At 34.5% G+C, this 26,376-nt stretch overlaps 2 protein-coding genes across 3 annotated transcripts in view; both read right to left on the reverse strand.

The window, feature by feature from the left end:
* LOC107032554 (cationic peroxidase 1-like) overlaps nucleotides 1–20,764 on the reverse strand; it is a 22,424-nt gene extending 1,660 nt beyond the window's left edge. For both annotated transcript variants that reach the window (XM_027912199.1, XM_015234161.2), the window contains exon 1: nucleotides 20,720–20,764. The gene's annotated coding sequence lies outside the window, so the exon portion shown is untranslated. The remainder of the gene's footprint in view (nucleotides 1–20,719) is intronic.
* Nucleotides 19,388–20,759, reverse strand: LOC107032546 (cationic peroxidase 1-like). Its single transcript, XM_015234154.1, has 3 exons — nucleotides 20,510–20,759; nucleotides 20,235–20,429; nucleotides 19,388–20,136 (listed from the first exon to the last, which is right to left on the reverse strand). The coding sequence occupies exons 1-3, from the start codon at nucleotides 20,717–20,719 to the stop codon at nucleotides 19,588–19,590; spliced, it is 954 nt and encodes a 317-aa protein (XP_015089640.1). The 5' UTR covers nucleotides 20,720–20,759; the 3' UTR covers nucleotides 19,388–19,587.
* Nucleotides 20,765–26,376: the final 5,612 nt, after the last annotated feature.

Raw genomic sequence — 26,376 nt, forward strand, 5'->3', positions numbered from 1 at the left:
AGTATTTAGACGAGGTCTCCACCATCATCACAGCCCTCGACACCGTGAAGGAAATAATTCCCGAAAAAGATCTCGTCATGTGCATCGTTCGGGGGCTCCCATCAGCTTACTCCTCCATTNCTAGAATATTAAACAATATCAATTTTGACTTTGACAATAATTATATGATTGTACTTTACGTTGTAGTTTCCTCTTTGTGTAGCGGGAACATTTTATTATGATTTTAGCAACTGGATTTTGTGTGTAGTTGGTGTGTGTGGGGTGGGGGGCTGCAGAGGAATATTGCAAAACCATAATTGAAAATTTTTAAAATTATTTCTTCCCACAAAATAAATAATATATTCTTAATTGTATTTAGGAAATAGGAAAAACATATATTAATCTATATATTGCATTGAAGAGGCTAATAACAGATAGTATTAAATAAATAGTATTAAATAATATTAGTATTACTGTGTACTAATCCTAGTCTTATTAGGATTAGTACTCCTTAATCCTAGTCCTATTAGGATTAGTACTCCTTCCTATATCTCCTATATATATCTCCCATGTATTCCCTTATTAGTTCAACACTTCAATACAATCAATATTCCTTCATGGTATCAGAAGCCAGAAAACCTAGATCTTCTTTTCTCTAGGTTTTTCTCTCTCTTTAGGGCACCGATCGTTCCCTCCCTTCTCTTGGGCGGCGGCAGCCATGACAACCGAGGTGGATCCTCTCGATTCACTTCCTTCTGGCGTTAAACTCCTTCTCAGGCATCTTCATGCCCTGATTCCCGAAAAATTATCAGACATAAATTACCCTACATGGAAAATCACCGTTCTTACAACCCTTGAGGCCAATTACCTTCTCAAATACGTCGATGGAAGCACAGAACCGCCGCCGGCAGTCATCACCGCCACGGACAAATCAGAAAAAACCAATCCGGCCCATGCCGCCTGGAAAGCCGTGGATGGCCAGATCCGATCATGTTTGATTGCGGTCATCTCTCCCACGGTTCAGAAACACGTCCGATCCTACACAACTGCTTCAGCCCTGTGGACGGCCCTCGCAACACGCTATGCATCAATTTCCCACTCTCATATTTTTCAATTGCGTGATCGTCTCCACACAATTACCAAAGGCACGAAAACTATGGCGGAGTATTTAGACGAGGTCTCCACCATCATCACAGCCCTCGACACCGTGAACGAAATCATTCCCGAAAAAGATCTCGTCATGTGCGTCGTTCGGGGGCTCCCATCAGCTTACTCCTCCATTAAACAGGCGGTTCGCATCAGTCCAACGCCCGTTGACCTGGCTACTCTCTCCTCGTGGCTAAAAAGTGAAGAAATCAACGTGGATCTGGAGAGCAAACTTCTTCTCCGAGAAGCCGCTGTTATGGAACCGGCCACCGCCCTCACCGCAAGCCAGAACTATCGCGGGGGGCGTGGTGGCGGCCGGCAGGGGAGCCGCGGCGGCTACGGCAGAAACAGCGGAGGCCGCGGGCGCGGCGGTCGGCAGGGCAGTCGTCCGCCGTACGACGGTCAGCAGCACGGCAGCAACAACAGCCTGCACTCCTTCGGCAGCGGCGGGCAGTCATCTTCCAGCGGCGGGCAGGGCACTTACGAGCGGGATCGTCCAACTTGTCAAATCTGTCAGAAAACAGGACACACCGCTGCTCGTTGCTGGTTTCGGTATGAGGAGAGCCGAAATAGTGATAACCGTGCCAATTATGCATCTCAAGCCGGCCCTTCCTCTGAATGGCTGTTGGATACTGGGGCCAACATGCACGTTACTTCTGATCTATCCAAGCTTAACGCTCCAAATCCATATCATGGCTCCAATGGTATTACTGTTGGCAACGGTGAGTCCCTTAATATTTCTCACACTGGCACGGGTACCATTAAAACCCCCACCGCTATCTTTCACCTAGGTAACCTTACCCACGTCCCTTCTATTAAATCCAATCTCCTTTCAGTTCACCAATTCACAAAAGACAATAATTGCTCACTCTTGTTCACCTCTAATGATTTTCAGATCCTAGACAATACTACCAAGAGGGTGATTTTTCAGGGCCCCTGTGAGCATGGTCTGTACGTTCTTCCTGGCACAAGTTCGTCTGCCCACCCAGTTTCAGAAAGCGTTCCTGTGGCTCCGGTGGCTCTTTCGGCTGATGGCCACAGTCTGTTGTGGCACAGTCGTCTGGGTCACCCGTCTACTCAAATAATAAATTCTTTAATGTCTCAATTAGGTTTTTCTTCCATTCATGTAAACAATTGTGACTCCTGTTCAATTGCTAAATCTCATAAATTACCTTTTACTTTATCTGAGAAGCGTACAACTGCACCTTTTCAACTTATTCATTCTGACCTATGGGGTCCTACTGCTGTTCCTTCATTTGCTGGTTTTCGCTATTATATTTGTTTTGTGGATGATTTTACAAAATACACTTGGTTGTACCCACTAAAACACAAATCACAGGCATACACCACCTTTGTCACTTTTGAAAAAATGGTTAAAACACAATTCAATTCTCATGTTAAACTTTTTCGAAGTGACAATGGAAAGGAATATGTCAATAACATCTTTGGCCAGTTTCTGCAATCCCTGGGAATTATACATCAAACCTCCTGTCCATACACTCCCGAACAGAATGGGGTGGCTGAGCGTAAGCATCGCCATCTCATTGAAACGGTGGTTACTCTTCTACATCAATCTCATCTCCCTGTCTCCTTTTGGGTAGAAGCTCTAGCCACCGCAAACTACCTCATTAACAGAATGCCCAGTCACACTCTCTCCAACAAATCACCCTATCAACTCCTTTACCAAGAACTTCCCAATTATACCAACCTCCGCGTCTTTGGGTGTCTTGCCTACCCTTGGCTACGCCCTCATATTACTCACAAATTACAACCCCGATCCCGTCCTTGTATTTTTTTGGGCTATCATCCTACCTCCAAGGGTTATCGCTGTCTTGACCCACAAACTCATAAAGTCTACATATCTCGTCATGTCAAATTTGTCGAAAATGAGTTTCCCTACGAGTCTATTTCCTCCTCCACAAATACATCATTCATTGGCGTCCTTCCCCTTTTTCCAACATACTCACAGGGTCCCTCACCACCTTCCCCCACACCTCCACCCACTACCCAACCACCCCTCATCACCCCTTCGACCGTCACCCACAATACACCCGCAACCACCACCCACACTCACAACCAACCCGAACCACCCCATACCCACAACATCTCCAGCCCGATCCGTTTTGGGTCCTTCCCGGCCACCCCCGAATCACCACCGCCCGTGCCACCCCCCAATACTCATCCCATGTTAACCCGTGGCAAAGCCGGTATCTTTAAACCCAAAACCTTTCAGGCTACCATACTACCAAATACACCCCTTCCCGATAGTGAACCAACAACCTACTCTGTTGCCTCAAAAAATGCTTATTGGCGTCATGCTATGGATGACGAGTTTAAGGCTTTGACTGATCAGAAAACTTGGGTTCTTGTACCTAAGCCCCATGGGCGGCACCCAGTGGGCTGTAAATGGGTGTACAAAATTAAACACAATGCGGATGGCAGTATTTCCAGGTACAAGGCTCGTTTGGTTGCTAAAGGCTACAATCAGGAGTATGGGCTTGATTACTCCGAGACATTCAGTCCTGTTATTCGGCAGGAAACCATTCGCCTGGTACTATCACTCGCCGTACGCAACAATTGGCTCATCAATCAGTTGGATGTTTCCAATGTTTTTCTTCATGGCATGCTTGATGAAACTATCTACATGACGCAACCACCGGGCTATGTTGATCCCCGCTTCCCTAACATGTTTGCAAACTCCAGAAGTCTCTGTATGGGTTCAAGCAAGCCCCCCGTGCTTGGTACACACGTCTGAAAACGTTCCTCCAGGAACTCGGCTTCACGTGTTGCGTACACGACACGAGTCTGTTTACTCGACATTCAGCACACGGTACAGTCATTCTTCTTGTCTATGTAGATGATATCATTATTACAGGCTCTACTGCAGCTCTCATTCAGGATGTCACTCGAGCTATGCATACTACCTTCAAAATGAAGGACCTTGGCCCGTTACATTATTTTCTGGGAATGGAGGTTTCTCGGACAGGCAGCGGCTTGTTTCTTCATCAGTCAAAATATGCTCGAGATCTGTTGCAGAAAGCTGGACTGGAAAAATGCACCAGTCAACCAACACCGATGGCAGTCTCTTCGTCTACGAATGGAGCCGACACCCCCTTTGCCGATATCACCCACTTCCGCAGCCTCATTGGGGCTCTACAGTATCTGGCCATTACCCGTCCTGACATCCAGTTTGCTGTCAACCGAGTTGCTCAGCGCATGCATCAACCAAGTGAACATGATTACCATTGTCTAAAACGCATTCTCAGGTACATTTTTGGCACTCTTGGTCGTGGTTTACTCATTCGACCCGGGGACTTGGAGCTTCGGGGTTTCTCAGATTCAGATTGGGCGAATGATAAAAATGACAGAAAATCTACATCGGGGTTTCTCGTTTTTTTGGGGCCGAACCTGATCTCCTGGTGTACAAAAAAACAACCCAAGGTCTCTCGGTCCTCGACTGAAGCTGAATACCGCGCCCTTGCTCTTCTTGCTGCTGAGACCATGTGGGTCACATATATTCTTCGCGAACTCCGCGCCACTCACACTGTTCCTGCTCTCTATTGTGACAACAAATCAACCATCTGTGTGGCCAAGAATTCCGTCCTACACACCAGAATGAAGCATGTTGATACCGATTGTCTCTTTGTTCGCGATGAAGTTCAGGCCGGCACCATGACTGTGCAGTATGTACCCACTGAAGAACAACCGGCTGATATTCTCACCAAGCCTCTCCCGAGCCGACAGCACGATTACCTCAGTTCCAAGCTTCCGTTCGCTTCCGCTCAGCTCAGCTTGAGGGGGGATAATGACAGATAGTATTAAATAAATAGTATTAAATAATATTAGTATTTACTGTGTACTAATCCTAGTCCTATTAGGATTAGTACTCCTTAATCCTAGTCCTATTAGGATTAGTACTCCTTCCTATATCTCCTATATATATCTCCCATGTATTCCCTTATTAGTTCAACACTTTAATACAATCGATATTCCTTCAGAGGCCAATATAAGGGGGTAAGACATTTTCTATTAGAGTTTTCTGTTTATAACAATGTAACTAAAGATAACAAACAATTAAAAACTAAGGGGTGATAGATCGGTCAAATTATTTGAAAAATATATTTTCTATGAAAATAAGTTTCTTAAAATGATTTTCCAAATGGAAGTAGAAAACACAAACTTTACTAATGACATTTCGTATTGATTGTGTCCTATTCAACTTTCACCCTCAATAGACCTCATTTCCAGCCCCACATTAGCTCGTACTTCCCCATCTTCGCCTTTCTTTTTTTTTTCTTTTATTATATATAAGTTGTTTCACCCTGAGTTATGAACACTAGAAGGTGATGGAGATTTGGCTTTGACCCCTACCTTGTTTATTGATAATTATGGTTACATAAATAATGGATGGGATGTGAGCCTTACCCCCACAACACATGACCTCTCGTAGTATTTTTCTAAATTTATTTAAATGTTTTAAGGATAATAATCTTAGTGCTTATCTATACTAAACACTAAAAAATAAGTAGAAAATTCACTAATTCTCTAGAAATATTTTTCTTTATACCGAACACACCCTAAAAACCACTTTCTACAATAATATATAGCCAAACGATTTACTTCAAAAGAATTGTTATTCAGACTGATATTGTACGAGGAAATTGTTAAAGACATATATAATGAAGTAAATACAAATATGTTCTATTTAACAATTTGAATTTGTAAATAATATAATCATATATTATCGACATGATATCAGAGCAAGCATCATGTGAACCAAGTGATGTGTTCATCACATAACTAACTATATAAACAAATTCTTCAAACAATTATTTCATCATTAGCACTTCATAGTTCACCTTTCTGCGGTTGACACTAATTTGGCCTCACTTTCAAGTCAATGACTTGATATTACTCATCTTAACTCAGCAAAATCTTTCGAAAACATCCCTTAGTTTTTACTATATTTCTCAACAAGATCATCGGTCCTTCCTCCACTAAATAGTGCTTGATCAGAATGTAGAAGCCCTTTCATGGACCTTAAGTCACTAAAATATTTTGAGTCGAAAAGAGTTGGTGTTGGATCAAGTGGAGCAACATTTTCTACTAGAGTTTCCTGTTTATAACAATGCTCGAATAGAAGCTAGTAACTAAAAATAACAAACGATTGAAAACTAAAGGGGTGATTGGTCGGTTAAATATATTGAAAAATACTTTTTCTACGAAAACAAGTTTCTTAAAAATGATTTTCCTAATGGAAGTAGGAAACACAAGTTTTACTAATGACAGTTTATATTGATTGTGTCATTTTCACCTTCAAACAGACCTCATCTTCACGGATAACAATACGGTTAAGTATAATTAGGTCAAGTAATGTTCAATCTTCTTATAAATTCATGTCATGTGTATTGTATAATAATTTATGGTTGAGATTTATTTAAATTATATACTCATTATAATAATAAAAATAATAACGCTGTCAAATTTTTATTATTTAAAACTATCAAATAAAGCAATTAAGTGTACCTAAGCTAATATTTTCAAGATAAAGATTTAAGATTGACAGAAATATGTGAATTTCTTGATTTTTTTTACCCTCCAAACTTCTTTTGGAGTAATTTTACACACGCTTTCTCCAAATCCTGAAGTAATCTCCAAAAATAGATCAAACTTAAAAAAGTCATTGAGTTCTAATAATAATTTAACTAAAGAACATGATCATACATTGAAAAAAAAATTATTTGGAGTTTTTCAAATAATTATAAAAACACATTCATTCAGATTCTTCAGAAGTGTCGAATTCTTTAAAATTAGTATAATTTAAAAAATTTAATACAAAATACGAGGTTTGGCAGGTAAAAAAGTCGAAAGTCTGCTTATTACCTCCATTATTTTTTTCCTTGAAAATATTAGCTAGGGTACACTTAATTGTTTTGTTTGATAGTTTTAAAAAATAAAAATAATTGACCGCTTTGTTGTTTTTATTATTAAGATGAGTATATAATTAAAATGAATCTCAACAATAAATTATTATACAATACACATGGCATGAATCTATAAGACCATTGAACATTACTTGACCTAATTATACTTGACCGGATCTTTATCCCGTCTTCGCCCTATATTAACCCTTACCTCCCCACCTTCACCTTTCTTTCTTTTTTTTCCATTATAAGTTAGTTTCGCCCTGAGTTATGAACACTAGAAGGTGATGGGGTTTTGACTTTGACCTCTACCTTGTGTATTGATAATTATGGTTACATAAATAGAGTGTATATTAGCCTTATCCCCACAACACATGATCTCTCGTAGTATTTTTTTAGATTTATTTTAATGTTTTAAGGATAATAATTTTGTGCTTATTTATACTAAACACTAAAAAATAAGTAGAAAATTCAATTATTCTCTAGAAACATTTTTCTTTATACCGAACACACCCTACGAACCACTTTCTACAAGGATATATAGCCATACGATTTACTTCACAAGAATAGTTATGTAGACTGATATTACACGAGGAAATTGTTAAAGACATATATAATGAAGTAAATACAGATATATTTTATTTAACAATTTAATTTTGTAGATGAGATAATCATATACTATCGACATGATATCAGAGCAAGCATCATGTGAACCAAGTGGTGTGTTCATCACACAAATAACTAAAAAAAGTGTTTTCTTTCAGATAACCTAAGCTCCCATGAGATATATAGTCATACAATTCGAAAGAGTAATTAAAAAGTTTTAATTTGCATATTAATTAATATTTTCTTTGTTTAAAAGAGAATGACTCTATTTTCTTTTTAGTGTGTTTTAAAAATAATGACTTCTTTAAGTGTCAAAGTCACACCTAAACTATACCTTTAATTTGAATTTCATATCTAACCTATTGAAATTGTGTGTTTCATATCTAAACTATCACTTTTTAGTTTGAGAAACACACCTCAGTGGTGTGTGTAGTGCACTCTCTTTTTTATATGAAAAAACTTTGACATATGACATTCCACATAGATAAAATATTTTATCTATATAAAAATTAAATAATAAAAAATTAATATTAATTAAAAATTAAAGATTACTATCCATATAAAAAATTAAATTATTTTTCTTATCTCACTCCACCACCTCCTCCACGTACCCCCTCCCCCCGACAACCCCATCCTTTCTTTAAAAAATAACCATTTATAAAATATTTTTAAAATTTTCATATTGCATCCTCCCCCCTCCCCCTCCCCGATTAAAATTGATATTATTTTATTTAAAAAAATCTACCGCATCCTATTTAATTTTTCGCACCTAATTTTTTTTTTTACGTTTTTCCTATTTTGTGTTAGATATACACGTACATATATTTTTAGAAAAAAAATCTACTAGTATACCGAATATAACATAAACAACTAAAAAATATAAAAAGTCTTGTGGCGGCAAGTAAAAAATATTTTCGATATGTATATCTAACACTGGGAAAAAAAATTGAAAGCAGAGGGTTAAGTGGGATGGGTAGAATTATATTTTTAAGAAAATTAAATAATATCTAAATTAGTATTTGATGAGAGGAGGAGATGAAGTAAAAAATGAAATACTTTTATAAAAGAAAATATTACTTTTTTATAATTGTTTTTTAATTCTTAATTTTAGCTAATACTAATACTTTATTTATTCTTTGTCAAGCTTGAATATTTTGTCCATGTGGAGTGTGATGTGGAAATTCTTTAAAATAAAAGAGAGAGATTGTATTACACATACCATGATGATAGTGCTATAAAAGAGAGAGGTGTGTTTCTCAAACTAAAAAGTGATAGTTTATGTATGAAACTCAAACTTTCAATAGTTTAGGTATGAAACTCAAAAAAAATGTATAGTTTAGGTGTGTTTTTGACACTTATGTCTTTCTTTTTTTGTTACACTTTAACTTCAACTTTCTATGTAACATGTTTAAGGCCACAAAATAAAATGACATTTTGGTACATTTAACATAACTTTAACTTAGAACCACAAAATTAAAAGTTTTTTTTTTAAAAAAAACTTCATTAAAAAAACTTCATTTCAAATCAAATTATGTCATTTTTTTTTTAAACGAAGGAAGTAATATTATACTACAAGAAACTACCGACTCTAGATTTGAAAAAGAAAAGGTCAACTTAGCTTCTCTAAGACAAAACAAAAGATAATCAAAGAATAGTTGACTGATAATTATCACTGTTCGATTTTATTGGATCATTCATTAATTATTTATAAGTTAATTCGATAGTCATCAATCATATGGCACCTTGCCAAAACTATATTTAAAAAATATATGCTGAAGAAATTATGCAATCAGTAGATCAACAACTGTGTTTGAATAATATGTTTGGTGTATCTTTAATTTTGTCAACGTATTAATTAAGGTTTTAATAGTATCATGTTTCTGCATCCATGAACATATATTAATTGGAAGAATGAGACTGATGAAAAATAATATTAAATTGAACTCACCAGAGAAAATTTCATAAACTTAGCTCCTTAATTATACACTTATTAGTTTTGATCCTTTAAATATTTAAAAAATTTATCAAATACTTCGGTCTTTATCATTTTTTTTTATTAATATCAATTGCTTAGGTTTATATTAACGGAAATTATGCTTCTGTAAAATTAAACTTTTGACCCCTTTTTTTCAGTTGTAAATTTAGCTCCTTAATTATACACTTATTAGCTAAATGATCACTTTTATTATCGCTAAAAATTATTTTTATCGTAATGGAGAAGTTTACCGCTAAAAAAAAAGAATAAAAAGAACTATTCCGACTATAGGTTGAACCCAACTAATAACTTTTCAACTCCTAACCATCTATTGAATCTTGTGTATTTAAATTAAATACATGTTCAGTGTATCAAAATATCCTTTTATATTATGGTCTTAACATGCGATCTATATGAAAAGTTGGAACTAATTTAAGTGTTGCCAATTAATTTGTTGCATGTCATTGATCATTTATTATTGTGAACTGTGATCATGCATTCATATTTTTTGTCGCATGAATTATGCATATGATATTATGGTTGTAACAAAATGATCCACCCCAGAAACGAAAGAATCGATTACGTTTTTCATATGGTATCCTCTTTGAATGCTTGAGGGAAAACTATTTTCAATAGGCATATGGACCTCATGAATCCTTTATGGATCCTAGATACATCTCACAGCATGCCACTATGGATAATGTGTGTATTCATTTTGCTTTGCTTTGCACTTTTCTTGTTTAGTTGCTTTAACTAATGCTCTTGTATTAGGGTTGGACTCATTGTAAAGTAGAACCCAACGTGCACTTCATTGATCATATATTTAGATATTTATACAAGAGTTTATACATAGACAATTATATAAATAACCCTTAGTAGATACATTAACTAATACCTAAATACCATACTTATCACTCCCCCTCAAGTTGAACCAGGTAGAAGGTTCAACTTGCCACGTAAATCACAAAACCGATCCTTCAAGAGAGGCTTGGTAAGAATATACGCAAGCTGATCATGAGAAGAAATATATTGAACCCGAAGTTCCTTTTTCTGTACAAGATCTTGAATTAAGTGAAAATCGATCTCCATATGTTTGGTGCGGGAGTGGAACACCGTTAGCTGTAAGATAGGTTGCACTTAAATTATCACACCACAATGAAGGTAACGAACCAGAAGAAAGATCAATTTCTTTCAACAATAGACGAATCCATAGAAGTTCACTGGTGGCAGCAGCAAGAGAGCGATATTCGGCCTCAGTAGTAGAGCGTGAGACAGATCGTTGTTTGCGAGAACACCAAGAAACAAGCGACGAACCTAAGAAAATTGCAAAACCAGTAGTAGACTTCCGATCATCTATACTGCCTCCCCAATCAGCATCACAATATCCTTGTAGTTGCTGAGAGTTCTGTTTTGAAAAGAGAATACCATGAAAAGAAGTGGATTTTAGATATCGTAAGATACGCTTAACTGCTGCCCAATGTTTCTCTGTCGGACTATGCATGAATTGACAATCTGTATTCACCGAAAAGGAAATATCAGGTCTAGTGAAAGTGAGATATTGTAAGCCACCAACAATACTTCGATAAAGACTTTATCAGGTCTAATGTTTATTCCGATCTAATTCTTCGCTATATATAATAATCTTAAATTCAGTGTTTTAAAAAAGGAGGGGACGTGAAAGAGAGACATTTTATATAGTGGGGGGCGAGATGTGAGTCCTGAGAAACGGGGCGTAAGTCTCATGGATCTATGAAGCGGAATCTCATGTATATTCAATTTTATAGTTTTATTACTAATTATATATAAAAAAAGTAAATCTTTCAACGAATTTACAAATAAATTTTTATATATAACCTATATAATATATAGAAAAATTTTTATTATGATTTTTATTTGAAATAAAAACTAGGCAAAAGTATTCATTACCCCCCTGAACTTGAAGCTTTTTATTCAATGTACACCTAAACTTTATTTTGTTTCAATTACCCCCCTGAACTTGCTTACTCATCCTACACGTACACCTTTTCTGTCCACTCAATATGATCGTGTCTACACGCGCACGACACCTAGATAAATATTTTGCCACCTAGATAAATATTTTGTTACCTAGATAATACCGACCTTCAAAATTCACAAATCTTTAAACTTCTGAAAGAAGCTTCTCGGTTTTGCTCTAAACCTCTCTTTGATTTTCTCTAAACCTCTCACGAAAGTGTAATCGACAAAGTAACGAGTAGATTTGGCAAGTGTAATCGACAAAGTAACGAGTAGATTTGTGCCAGTTGCAGTTCTGGAGTAAAGAGTTGCTAGATTTTGTGAAGTGTTTGGTCGATTTTCTTTGGATCTTGTCTGATATTGTGTCTACAAGTAAGTGATTATCCACTCGATTTCGCGAAGGCTTGATGTATTGTTGTCTGTTTTCTTTACTTTTTTCATTCATATTTTGCCCTATTTTTCGTTTAACGTTTCGCCATAGTTACCGATTGAGTTTCCGATTAGGGGTCTAATACTTTTCAACTAGAATTTTCACTTAATGAATGTATTATTTTGAAGCTTTTTACCTTATTCATGCATGAGCATTAAGGTTTTTGATAATCAGTTTAGAAATTTAGGCTTTTTGGTAAAATTAAGATTCTAAGTATTAGGGTTTCTGGTATTGTTAAATGGTGGGGTGTTTTATAATTTGTTTAAGTATATTGTGTGGGATGCCTATTGTATGTTGATGAGTAATACATCTACTATACTAAGTACCAATTGTTGCTTATGTTTTGGTGTTATTATATATGTTTCGATTTTGTTGCTTGCATTCTACAATATACTGATTATTATTGTGGTTATAGGTTGACACTATGACTAATAAGTACCTCAATTTAAGGTTCAAATTTGAGGGTATCTTGGTGAGTGAGGTAGGTCCAGTATATGTTGGGGGCAGGATTAAATATGTAGAGAATGTGGATGAAGATCATTTATCAATTCCTGAACTTGCAGATTATGCTAAGTCTTTTGGGATTAGTAAGTTAGGAAAAACATATGCAACTCCATCTCTAGGGGGTGATTTGGTGGAATTGAAAAATGACATGGACATTTGTAGCATGGCATTATTTATGCATGATGGGGACACAATAGATATTTATGTGTGTGATAACATTATTCTGGATGATGTGGGTCCCAGTGAAGGTCAAATTAGTCAATCTTTAAGTCAAGTGGTTGAGTCTTTTAATTCACATGGGGAATCTCTAACTGCACAACCAAAAAAATCAGATCTAGGGTTAGGTTTCTCTTCTTCCTTTCCAGCTACTGAAAGACTTGAAAATGATGGGGTTGCAAGGGTCGAACAAGAATGCCAACAAGAAAGTGATGATGATTATTCTTCAATAGATTGGACTGATACTGAAGAAGAAGTTGAACCAACTATCCAACAGGGAACTGAACCTTTTATTCAACAAGAAGTTGAGCCAATTACCCAAGAAAATGCAGAGGAAGACATAGACAGCGATTTTGTCTGTTCTGACCAGTCTATTGACTATGGAAGTGATGTGCATGAGGAGTTGAGAATTTTTAAGGAAGATGTGAGAAAACTTAGAGAAAGTAGGAGGAGAAAGAAGAAGGAAAAACCAAAAGGTTTTTTAGGTGAAGTTGGATTTAATGAAGGGTATGAGGATATTGAAAAAGGGAAAAAGAATTTCAAGGGTAATAGGGTGGTATATGATTCTTCTTGTGATATTGTAATATGGCAGTGTGGTTTGATATTTGAAAGTGTAAAGCAATTTAGAGAGGCAGTTACAAAATATGCTATAAAAAAGGAGTTGAGTTAGATAAGTATGTGAATGAGAGTACTAGAGTGAGAGTGAAGTGTAAAAGTGGTTGTCCATGGCTGTTGTATGCAAGCAAGGAAGGAAGGAGTGAGAACTTTACTATCAAGACATACAATCCAAGGCGCAAATGTACCAAGACCACCAATAATATTTTGTGTAATTCAAAGTTCTTATGCAAGTATCTGAAAGATAGGATTATTTCTCAACCTAGTATAAAAGGGTGGGAGATACAAGAATTGGTGAGGAAAGAATTGAATGTTCATGTAGGCAAGGCAGTTTGTTTAAAAACAAAAAAAATTATTTTAAAGGAAATTATGGGAGATCATGTGGCAGAATTTTGCAGAATCCTAGACTACAAGGATATGTTACTCCAAACAAATCCTGGTAGCACTTGTGTTGTGAAGCTTAAAGATTCAGAATCAGGAAATGGGATGAAACAATTTCACTCTTTTTATATTTGTTTTGATGCTATGAAAAAGGGTTTTCAACAAGGATGCAGAAGATGTATAGGGCTGGATGAGTGTTTTCTAAAGGAAATTTGTAGGGGTCAACTTTTGGTAGCTGTTGCTAAAGATGCAAACAACCAAATGTATCCAATAGCACGGGCAGTAATTGATACTGAAAGTAAGTTGACATGGAAATGGTTCATGACCATTCTGAGAGATGATCTTAATCTAGGAAATGGTTCCTTGCTAACTATCATTAGTGATATGCAAAAGGTAATTGAATATCTTTCTTTTGTTTATGTTTAATGTAATTGCTAATTTAATTTGACTAAAATTTAACTTGCTTTTTTTGCTTTGCAACTACAGGGACTAATAGCTGCTGTAGATGAACTATTTCCAGAATGTGAGCACAGAATGAGTGCTAAACACATATTAGCAAATTGGTCACAAAACTTCAGAGGCTTAGAAAGAAGAAAGAAATTTTGGGCTTGTGCTAGATCAACATTTGAGGCACAATTTAAGTACAATATAAATGCCCTGTCCAAGCTGGAATAGGTATTGTTGAATCCTTTATCAAATACAACAAGGAGACATGGTGCAAAGCTTTAATTCAAACATTTTCAAAGTGTGATAGTATAGATAACAACATGGCAGAGAGTTTCAATTCTTGGATCTTGGGACCTAGGAACAAGACCATTTTAACTATGTTGGAAGAAATTAGAGTTAAGGTGATGAGTAGAGTGAGTTAGTCAAGAGCATTTGCTGAAACATCAATAGATGGAATATCTCCAATGGCAATGATGGTATTCAATACAAATGTAACAAGATCAATGCAGTGTAACATTGAATGGAATGGTGATGTTGGATTTGAAGTGTTAGAAGGGGTATACAAGCATACTGTGAACTTGGGTCAACAAAAATGTAGTTGCAGATCATGGGAATTATATCCCATGTGCACATGGTATAGCAGCAATGAACCACTTGAACTTGGATGCATCACAAGCAATATCTAGTTGGTATAGAAAAGACACATATATGAAGACATATTCTCATTTCATTCAACCAGTCCCAAACATGAAAATGTGGCCTGAAAGTAGAAACCCAATGGTTGAACCACCCGAGGCAAGACAAATGCCTGGTAGGTCACCAAAGAATAGAAGAAGAGAAATTGGTGAAGTGAGAAAAGCTGGAAAGTTGCCAAGAATGGGGACAGTAATGACATGTTCACTTTGCAAAGGACCAAATCATAACAAGAGAAATTGTCCAAAAAATCCTAAACCTAAGTCTACACCAACACCCACTCAAGAGGTACATTCATATTGATTTGCTTTTATAAATTATGTTAGATTACTTATTAGATTTAATGTCTTGTTGTGTTCTTTTTCCACTCCTATTAGTCCACCACTGGAAAAAAGAGGGGTAGAGGTCATTATGAAAGAGCAAGCACCAGTAAGACTGGTACAAGAAGAGGTGCAGGAAGTGGTTACAAGAAGAGGCCTAAAGTTGTTGGACAAGGTGTATTTGTTGCTGATACTGGATATATGTGTATTAATGTAAGTGTCTTATAAACTGTCAAAATTATATTTGTCTTCTAAATGTGAGTCCAAAAATAACTATGTAGTTGATATTCCAGCAAGGATTGTCTAGCAGAAGGAGGGTTAATACTGGTGTGGTGAGTTCTGCACATGTGACAGGTGATATTGATTTTAAACCTACCAAGGGACTGAAGTGGAAAGGAAAACAGGCCATGACTCAAAGAGAACTTCAAATCGAAAGTGTTATGTGTCGTATTCAAACCAGATCAAAAGCTGATGGCATTCAAACAAGGTCACAAGCCAAAGAAAATCACTCTCAAAGAAAACTTCTTAGTTGTGTGGGTGTCCAACCAAACTTGAAATAGTGTTTTATGTGTTGATGAATATGTGGTTGTTCAAACAAACTTAAAGTAGTTACTGTTAGTGTTTTGGTGCTTGTGTGGTTGTTCAACTAACCTTAAAGTAGTGATTGTTTTATGTTTTGCTAGTTAACTTAAGTTATTGTGGTTGTTGGTTGAAACAATGAAACACTATGATGCTTTTTTTTTTATGATCAAGAAAGCACTAGTTATGTTATGTTTGTTGCCTTCATGTTATTATTTCATGGTATCATAGTACCTATTACATGTAATTGTAGATTGATCAGCAAAAACAACAAAAACATACATTAATAGAACACCAAACCAAACTAATCCACAAAATGAGTACCCTAGAACCAAATGATTTTGCCTTAATAACAATTGCATTAAAAAAAAAATTCAACGACACATTAAATAAAAGAACAATATCACATTGCATATCAAACTAATACCCAAAATCAGTTTCAATATCCATTTGCACTTGGGCTGTTCTTCTTGTTTGTTGGTTTTCTTCAACAAACCCAAAATTACAATATTCGCTTGGGTCGAAAATTCAGGATCATACCAATCGAAAAACTTACAAGAATTTCGAAATGAGGACTGCATTTCATAAAATCAAAGTTAAAAAAATGAAATTGCATAATACGAACTTGTCAAATAAAAAGCAAAAAAGGAGTAACAATACATACCCCCATAGTGTCTACAACCGAAAAATCTACGTCCGGAATTGTCATTTGTCTATGAAATTTTCAGAATTGGAGGAGCCCCACATTAACAAACAAGTCTCCTGTTATTGTTCATGAATTTAGCAATAACAATTAAAACAAAAAAAGTGAGAAAAATCTGAAATTTGAAAAGGGAGAAGGGATAAAGAAGAATAAATAGGTAGAGAATAGAGAGAGAGAAATTCTTAAAATAACCCAAATATTAAAGAAAAAATAGGTTTTTACGTATATTACCGTTGTAACTTTATGATGTGGCAAAAAATTGCTGTCTCACGCTCCTTGTAGAGTTTGATTTCAGTTTCTACGCCAGGTGGACAAAAAAGGTGTACGTGTAGGATAAATAAGCAAGTTCAGGGGGTAATTGAAACAAAATAAAGTTTAGGTATACATTGAATAAAAAACTTCAAGTTCAGGGGGATAATGAATACTTTTGCCTAAAAACTAATAATCAGTAATAAAGAAAAAAAGTATTATAATTACTATTTAGTCGAACGAACACATTTATTCAAAAAAAACCAAGCTTCTGCAATTACAATCTGAGCCCTCTATGCTATTAACTTACAAACAACAACAAAAAATTACAGAAAAAAATAAACCAAAATATAATTACATCAATAGTATAAATTATAATTTAAAGCAAAAAAAATTTAAAAGATAAATTAAAAACGTCTGGGATTACAATATGGGGAATCGAACCTTCATCAATTAGGTAGGAGTTTACACTACAGTAAAAATAACTTTTAGCGGCAATATATATTAACATTAATAAAGAGTAAAGTCTTTAGTGACATTTGTTAAGTGTCATTAAAACCAATGTCACTAAAAGCTTTATTGAACATATACAATAGTGCTAATTATCGCTAAAAATACATAAAATAAGAATTAATTTCTTAATTATCCTAAAAAATACATATTTCTAACGACAATTAAAATTAATTTCCGCTAATAATTATTTTGTATGTAATGTTAAGTAGTCAACAAACTGAGATACGAATTTTTCCTGATAATATGTTTGAGTTTAGAAAGTATTTATTTTCTACAACAAATAGGAAAAGGGGCTAGTAAAACACGATATCTTTTTTAACAAGTGCTCCTGCACATATTTGAAATATAAAATAGATGAAGTGTAAGAAGAAGGAAACCAAAAAAGAAGAATGTATTTGAAAAATTAAATTAAGTTTGAAAAATCCATGTAATTGTCATAAGTATTCTTATTTGAGAATTGAAAATATTCGTATCAAATAATTATATTGAATTATATACTTTTATTGAAGTTATTACTTTTTTATCTTTTGTTGATACTCTAATGATGAAACAAATGATTAGAATTTGAAAATTGAAGGATGATATAACCATTTTCTCTAAGGGTACGACTACAAGGTTTACTTCATGATAAGAACGATTTCATTCGATTGATATTATATTATATGATGAGGAAGGGCAGTAATCGTGGATAATATTTTATAGGGAAAATTGTATATAATAGCAAACTAATAACCTAAAATAAATGGAGTAGCTAGAGTTTGATTTAATTCTGCTTCATAGCAAACGTTTACAAAAAAATTGTCAGGCGCCTCTCTTCCAAATATCTCGCTCGCCACTCTCCTCCAATCTCACGCTCGCTTCATCACTTTTTATACTAACACAAGTGTATAAAAATTGTTTCTAATTGTATAAAGCAGAGAAAATTATATAAATACATATATTTTTGTTCCCCTCTGTCCCTTCTTCCAGATCTCACTCGCCACTCTCCCAAATCTCGCTCGTCACCCTCGCCTTTCTCACTTATACAAACAGAAGCGAAATGTATAAATTGCGTTTCTGTTTGTATAAAGCGTGAGAAAATTGTATATACACATGCAAGTACATATATTTTCGTCCTATACACTTATAATTATACAATAAAAATACTCCCCTGCCCAGTTTCTTTTGTCTTTCTGTCTTTCTCGTTTTATACAATTTTCAAATTGTATCTAATTTCTCTCTTTCTCGTTTTATACAATTCGATTCAATTGTATATTCCTTGTCAAGTCTCTTTTGTCTTTCTCTCTTTCTCATTTAATACAAATTCAAATTATATATAATCATTCTATACACTTATAATAATACAATCGTCTTATACACTTTGTTTTTGTATAGTTCTCTGCACAAGTGTCTTTCTCTTTCTTGTTTTATACACTTCGTTTTATACAATTTGCTTCAACTATATATGTATAGCGAATTATACAGTTTCTATGTTTGCTATGGAGCGCAATTATGCAAACTTTGCTATAGAATATAAATATGAATTTTTTATTTGCTATATGTGAAAATTGCCCTATTTTATATTGTAGCAACTAACAACATCTACTAATTGACAGCCAAACAAAACATAGTTTTTCTCTGTCCTAATGTAGTTTTATCGGATATATAATATTTTTAAAATTTACGATCTAAAATAAATTATAGATATTTACGTAACTATAAATTATCATTTCGTTAGGGTGAAATGAGCGTTTTAAAGTTACATTGCTACTATATATAGAAATATGTCTTTTTTTATAAGAAAAAAACTCACAAAAAATATATATTATATAAATTGAGATAAAAAAAAACAAATAATTTGTAAAATGCACAAAATATATAAAAATAAACGTCTTATGATGTGTTTGACCGAAGAAAAATGATTTTCTCAAACATAAATGATTTTCATATGTATGTTTGATGTTTTGTTGGTAAACAGAAAATATACCAAAAGCATTTAATAAAATATAGGTAAATACTATGGATCTATTAAAAATTGAAGTGTGAGGAGGAAGGCAATTCTACTAAGCTTGTCATATTTAAGAACTTGTTTTATATCAAAAATAATAATTTAGTCTACCAAGCATTGGAAAATTAGAAAATATTTTTCAAAAATTCTCTCCATACAAAACGCATCTGAATTATTTTGGAGGTATGGTTCGGTCCCTCTTGTGTTTCCACCTTTTTGATGAAATACAACACATTTAGGCGATAGCCTATTAATTTTGTAAAAATAATCACACTTACAATTGAAAATAAAGAAATTCTTGAAACAATTATTTCATGAGCACTTCTTAGTTGACCTTCCTGCAGTTGACACGAAGTTGACCTCGCTTTCCGGTCAATGGCTTGATATTACCCATCTTAATCATAGACTTGGCAAAATCTTTCGAGAACATCCCTAAGTCTTTACTATATTTCTCAACAAGATCATCGGTCTTTCCTCCACTAAATAGTGCTTGATCAGTATGTAAAAGCCCTTTCTTGGACCTTAAGTCACTAAAATATTTTGAATCGAAAAGAGCTGGTGTTGGATCAAGAGGAGCAAGATTGGAATCACCTCCACTACGTGGACAATTGGCTTGGCGTTGTCTTCTAAAGGTGGGATCAATGTTAGTCTCATTGTAGATGCGATTCCTGAAGGTGAAACATTGAGCAAACCCTAGTGTATGGCCACCGGAGAGAGCAACGAGGTCTTTCTCATCCAAACCTTGCTTCTTGAAGTTTTTGATAAGTGCAGGTAAGTCCATAAACGGAGTTGGAATATTGTTATTGGCCGCGGTTCTACTTGCAGTAGTTGAGTCTCTTCTTCCGAGTTTCACTTTCCAACTTGGTCCATGTAGCTGTTCATGCAAAAATTATGTTAAGAAATAAAATGACAAGAGAGAAGTATAGTTTTAGCTTATGTTAAGCAATAAGGGAGTTATAATATAATACGTACAGCAACTAAGGAGTCACGAGCTGCAACAGCTAAGATGTCAGCACAAGATACAATCGGACGTCCACAAACTTTATCAACCTCTGATTTAATTTTATCAATCACTTCAAATCCTCTAGCAGAATTGTTATTAGCACGAGAAGTCTTTTCACTATTAATAGTAGAAGTTTGGTCAAGGAGAATCGAAGCATCACAACCCTACATTTTTAGAAAGAAATACAATAATTAGTAACGACGTATATATCAACCAAAGTACCAAACATTAAAAAGAAACTTACGTTAACGAAACAATCATGAAAATGTAAACGTAGCAAAGAAGCACCCGTTCGTCTCTCTTTTCTGACTGCATCCACAACAACCCGTTTAATGGTTGGTAAAGCTTTGGGACAAATATGGTGGTAGAAATCATCGGACAACTCCGAAAACGCCATGCCTGCTAGACAAAACATGACTAACACATAAATAAATAGAAAGCTACGAGAAGCCATTTTTTTTATACACTTCTATTTGTTGTGTGTATGATTTTGAGTGATGATATATGTGAGTAATATGTGGATGTATTTATAGGTCAAAAAAATGTCTAGGAATGAGCCAACTTTGACAATTTCTAATTAAGAGAACAATTCATGCACGAAATGTTCAGACTAATTGATACTCTAATTTGTATCAATTATTTTTAATGCAAATTAAATTGGGGCTGCGTCTCTCGTTTTATGATAAATAGTTAAAATATAACCTACTACTTAGGAAATGTCCCATATCAATTTTGACTTGACAATAATTATATGATTGTACGTTACGTTGTAGTTTCCTCTTTGTGTAGCGGAATCATTTTATTTTGATTTTAGCAACTGGATTTTGTGTGTAGTTGGTGTGTGGTGGGGGTGGGGGGCTGCGGAGGAATATTGCAAAACCATAATTGAAATTTTTTAAAATTATTTTCTCCCTCCAAAAAAAAATATCATCAATTATTTTGAAAAAAAATAATTCTACGAGAGTTTCCTGTTTGATAATGCTCTAATAGAAGCTATAGTAAATAAAGATAACAAAAAATTGAGACGGGTGTTTGTTCAGTTAAATATTTTAAAATATATTTTTTCTAGTAAAACAAGTTCCTTAAAATGAGAAAAATGATCTCTTTTATGAAAGTAGGGAATATAAGTTCTGCTAGTGACATTCTACATTGATTGTAGTCTCCCAATTTTCAGAACACCTCATCTTCACCCCACACCCTTACCAACCGAACTTTGGAAAAATAAGTAAAAATTCATTTATTTTTAAAAACATTTTCCTTCGTACCGAACACACCCTAAACTACTTTTTACAAGGATATAACCAAAACATTTACTCCCTGAGAAAGGGTTATTTAGATTGATATCATATGAGATGAGAAATAACTTTGTCTATATATAAATGTGCGCGCTTTTTAGATAACTTAAATTCACATGAAATGGTCACACAATTCAACAAGCGATAATTGAAAATTTTGGACATTAGTAGAATTTATAACACGCAAATACCAACTCCAAATTTGAAAAGGAAAAGGTCAAAGACAAAATAAAAAGATAGTATCAAGAATAGAGTGGACTGCTAATTATCGGTGTTCGTTTTTATTGGATCATTCATTAATTATTTATAAGTTAATTCAACATTAATCAATCATATTACACCTTGCCGTACCGCACTGACCAAAAATATTTTAAACGAAATTACTCAATCAGTAGATCAACAACTATATTAGAATAATAAGTTTGATGTATCTTTTGTCAACGTACTAATTAAGGTTTTAATAGTATCATGTTTCTGTATGCATGAATATATATTGATTGGAAAATGAGACTGATGAAAAGATGTACTAAATTGAACTTAGTAAAGAAAATGGAATGGTTGGCTAGAATCATCCCTCAACTATGCGAAAACATCCTTATACTATACGAAAAATAACAAGAATCATCCTTTAATCTATTTTTGTTAAGAAACTAACTGAATCAACAAAAATAATTTGATCATGTCTTGCCATGACGAGAAGATCAAAATTACCTAAAAAGAATAAGGATATGAATAGGAAATGAATCTTTCATTCTAGAAATTTAAATTTTGCGTCTTGTCAATTTATATGATTTTTTCATCCTCAAGTAAATTGACTTGCAACAATACATAAGTTTTGAAATATTTATACAGTAGGTTCCGATTGTTAGAAAGATTATGTAAAATAATTATTTTAAAGATATTACGTCCAACTATTTAGAGATTTTCTTTAATAAAATATTTAGGACACATGTGTCATGTACTTTATATACAATGCAATTTACATTTTATACAATGTACAAAAATGTTGAAAATTTAATGAAATTACGTAGGCGTTTAGTTATAAAAATAAAATAAATAATTATTGTATTCGAAAATTTAAAGTTGGAGTAGTATTTGACCATATTTATACAAGAATATTTGGAATTTGAATATATTTTGTCTGAATATGATTTAAATCCTCAACTTCTAAAAGAAATCACTTGACTTGACTAGCTTAACCATGTGTACATATATTCATTCGACTTGACACATTTGACTTTTTATTGGTGATGTGAGTTTTTTTAAAAAATAGACAGAAGGATGAATCTTACAACTTTTTGGATAGTTCAAGGATATTTTTTGTTCATTTATATAACAAGGGATGTACTTTAAGTTTAGGTCATATTTGAGGGATGATTTTAGCCAAAAACACAAAGAAAATGTCATAAATAATATATGAAAGATAACTATCTTAAATAGATACATTAACCAAGTACATGAGATATTTATAATATGTAAATATAATACAAAAGACTAAACTATCCTTCTAGCTATACATATATATATATTTATCATTCCCCCTCAAGCGATGCTGGGTCTCGACAAATGTTGAGTTTGTCACGCAAAAATGAAAATTGAGCATAGGGAAGAGACTTCGTCAGTAAATCTGCAAGTTGATCCGCACTTGGCACATAGCGAACCTATAGAACACCAGAAGCAGCCTTCTCGCGAACAAAGTGAACGCCAATTTCAATGTGTTTTGTGTGAGCACGATGAACAGGATTGGGATCTAAGTATATACTACTGATGTTATCACAGTAGATTGTTGAAGGAGAGAACAACTGAATATGGAGATCACCAAGAAGAGAGAGCAACCAAGATATCTCAGTACCATGGGCAACAGAACGATATTCTGCCTCAGCACTCGAGCGCGATACAACACTTTGCTTTTTAGAAGACCAAGAAATAAGATTATGACCAAGAAAGATGCAATACACTGAAGTAGATCTGCGGGTGGTAGGTCAACCTGCCCAATCTGCATCAGTATAACATGTTAATGAACCAATTGAGCCGCCTGGAATGAATAAATCATGATTTATGGAACCACACAGATAACATAGAATACGTTTCACTGCAGTAAAATGAATGTCCAAGGGAGAATGCATGAACTGAGCAACCAGACTAACAGAGAAGGAAATGTCGGGACGAATGAAAGTTAAGTATTGAAGTCCACCAACAAGACTACGATATAATGACGGATAAGAAAATGGAAGTGATGTATCAGAAGCAATAAGAGATTTTGGAGAAAGAGGAGTATTAACTGGTTTAGATGAGAAAAGACCTGCACGATTATGAAGATCATGAATGTATTTGGATTGGTTAAGAAAATAACCACCCTTACATGTAGAGACAGAGATTCCAAGAAAATTATTGACTAGACCGAGGTCTCTCATGGAGAATTCGGACATTAGAGTCTTGATTGTAGACTTCAATAAAAAAACTTGAAGATGAAGTGATAAGAATATCATCCATGTATAGAAGAAGAATGATTATGTCCGAACCAGAATTGTAAATAAAGACAGAATTATCAGAAAACTATTTTTAAAACCATGTTTGATAAGAAAGGAGGTGGAGCGATGAAACCATGTTCGTGGAGCTTGCTTTAAGCCATAAAGGGCATTGTTCAATCGGCAAACATGATGTGGAAATTGCGGATGAACAAAACCAGTAGGCTGTTTCATATATACCAGTTTATTGAGAGTGTCATGTAAAAAGGCATTCTTAACGTCTAATTGATGAATTACCCAACCTTTAGACGCCACTAAAGCAAAAACAGTTCGAATGGTGACTGGTTTCACCACAGGACTAAACGTTTGATCGTAGTCTAATCCATATTTCTGATTATAACCTTGAGCAACTAGACGAGCTTTATAGTGGTCAAGCGAGCCATCTGATTTTCGTTTCACTTTATAAACTCATTGGCAACCGATGATATTCGCATTAGTAGAGGGCAACACTAAGTCCCAGTGTTGTTGGCGATGAGGGAGTTGTATTCATCTGCCATTGCCCTTTTCCAGTTTAGATTTTTATTGACCACAAAAAGTGAATTTTAAAGGAAGAGAAGGAAGTGTTTGGAGATATACACGTAGAACTGAAGGAAGGATATGGAAAAGAGTCCTCTTGAAAAATAACATGACGGGAAATAAAAACTTTATTTACTAAAGGATCAAAGCACCTAATACCTTTATAATTTGCAGGATAACCAAGAAAAATGTAATGTTTAGATCGAGGACTCAACTTATGTGGTACATAATCACGTAGATTAGGAAAACAAGAACAACCAAATACACGTAAATGATGATACGAGGGTTGTTTACCAAAAAGAAGTTCATAAGGAGTTTTAAACTTGAGCTTGGAAGAAGGTAGAATGTTTAAGAGATGGACTGTAGTATTAAGGGCTTCAACCCAAAATTGAGATGAAAGAAAAGATTGAAAAAGTAAAGACCGAAGCATATTTAGTATAGTGTGATGCATTCGTTCGGCTTTACCATTTTGTTGGTGAGTATGAGGGCATGAAATACGAAGAGAAAAACCATTTGAATTTAAAAACTCAGGAAAAGAAGAGAGTTTAACGTATTCGGCAGCTCCATCACACTTTAGTGATTTAATTTTGACCAAAAATTGAGTTAAAACATAAGAGTAGATGTTTTTGAACATAAGGAATGCTTCTGATTTGCGTCGAATTGGAAACACCCATGTAAATTTAGTATAATCATCATGAAATAATATATAGTAACAAAAACCAGTAAAAGAGGGAACCGAGGAGGTCCAAATATCACTGTGAATCAATTCAAATGAAGACGTAGAAGAAGACATTCAAATGAAGACGTAGAAGAAGACATAGATTCCTTAAATGGTAGTTTTGTGTGCTTGCCAAGTTGACATGTATTACAAAGAAAATCAAAATGCTTCACAAAAGAGCATTGCAAACTATTATTTCTAACTAGACTAGAAAGAACACCTATACTAGACGACGATGCCAGAGAGTTGGAGAAGCACGGGGAGCAGCAAAAGCATGATGAGCAGCACCAGCAGGAGTTGATGGAGAGAAAGAGTAAAGGGGACCCGAACTATTGCACCTGAGAAGGATTCTCTTCGTCTGGAAGTCGTTAATGGAAAAACCAAAAGCATCAAAGTTAATTGAACATTTATTATCAGAAGTAAATTTACGAACACTTAATAAATTGCAGGAAAGAGTTGGAACAACTAAAACATTCTTAGAGAGAAAATGGACGAATGAGTAGAAAATGTATTATTACCAGTATATGAGATGGGGAGTTGATTATCATTACCTACCATAACACGATCATTACCATTATAGGGCTGAACAGAAGAGAGATTCAAAGGATAAGGTGTCATGTGTGAAGAGGCTCCAGTGTCAACATACCAAGGAGTATGACCTGCCGAATTTTAAGAATGTTCAGAGGAGAAAGATTAAAGATCAGTAAAGAGTGCTTTACAACCAAGCGATGGACAATCTCTTGCAGTATGAGTAGTGATAGAACGTGATAGAATCGTTAATTCGTTTTGATGATAGACAAAAAGCGCAAAGAACAGTAGAAAATGTACGCAGCGAAAGAAGTCCGAGATCAAGTAAAATAGAGTTATTTGTCAAAGTCAAAGTAATATATTAAAGGTACAAGTCAATACAAATAAGGAAAACCTTAAATATATTATTAAGGAAGAAAGTGGTGTATAATAAGGATTCTAATTTAAAAAAGAATCCTTGTTTAAACTTAACTTTCTTACCTTATTAGTAGGGATTGTACAAGGCAAAAACTCTATAAGAAGCACA

This window comes from Solanum pennellii, chromosome 10 (genome assembly GCF_001406875.1).
Source record: "Solanum pennellii chromosome 10, SPENNV200".
NCBI classification, from domain to species: domain Eukaryota; kingdom Viridiplantae; phylum Streptophyta; class Magnoliopsida; order Solanales; family Solanaceae; genus Solanum; species Solanum pennellii.

Coding starts and splice junctions, on each gene's coding strand:
- LOC107032546 (XM_015234154.1), bottom strand. CDS start 20,719: ATGGCTTCTCGTAGCTTTCTATTTATTTATGTGTTAGTCATGTTTTGT. Junction 20,430..20,509: donor TTCATGATTGTTTCGTTAAC/GTAAGTTTCTTT, acceptor CTAAAAATGTAG/GGTTGTGATGCTTCGATTCT. Junction 20,137..20,234: donor CTCGTGACTCCTTAGTTGCT/GTACGTATTATA, acceptor TTGCATGAACAG/CTACATGGACCAAGTTGGAA.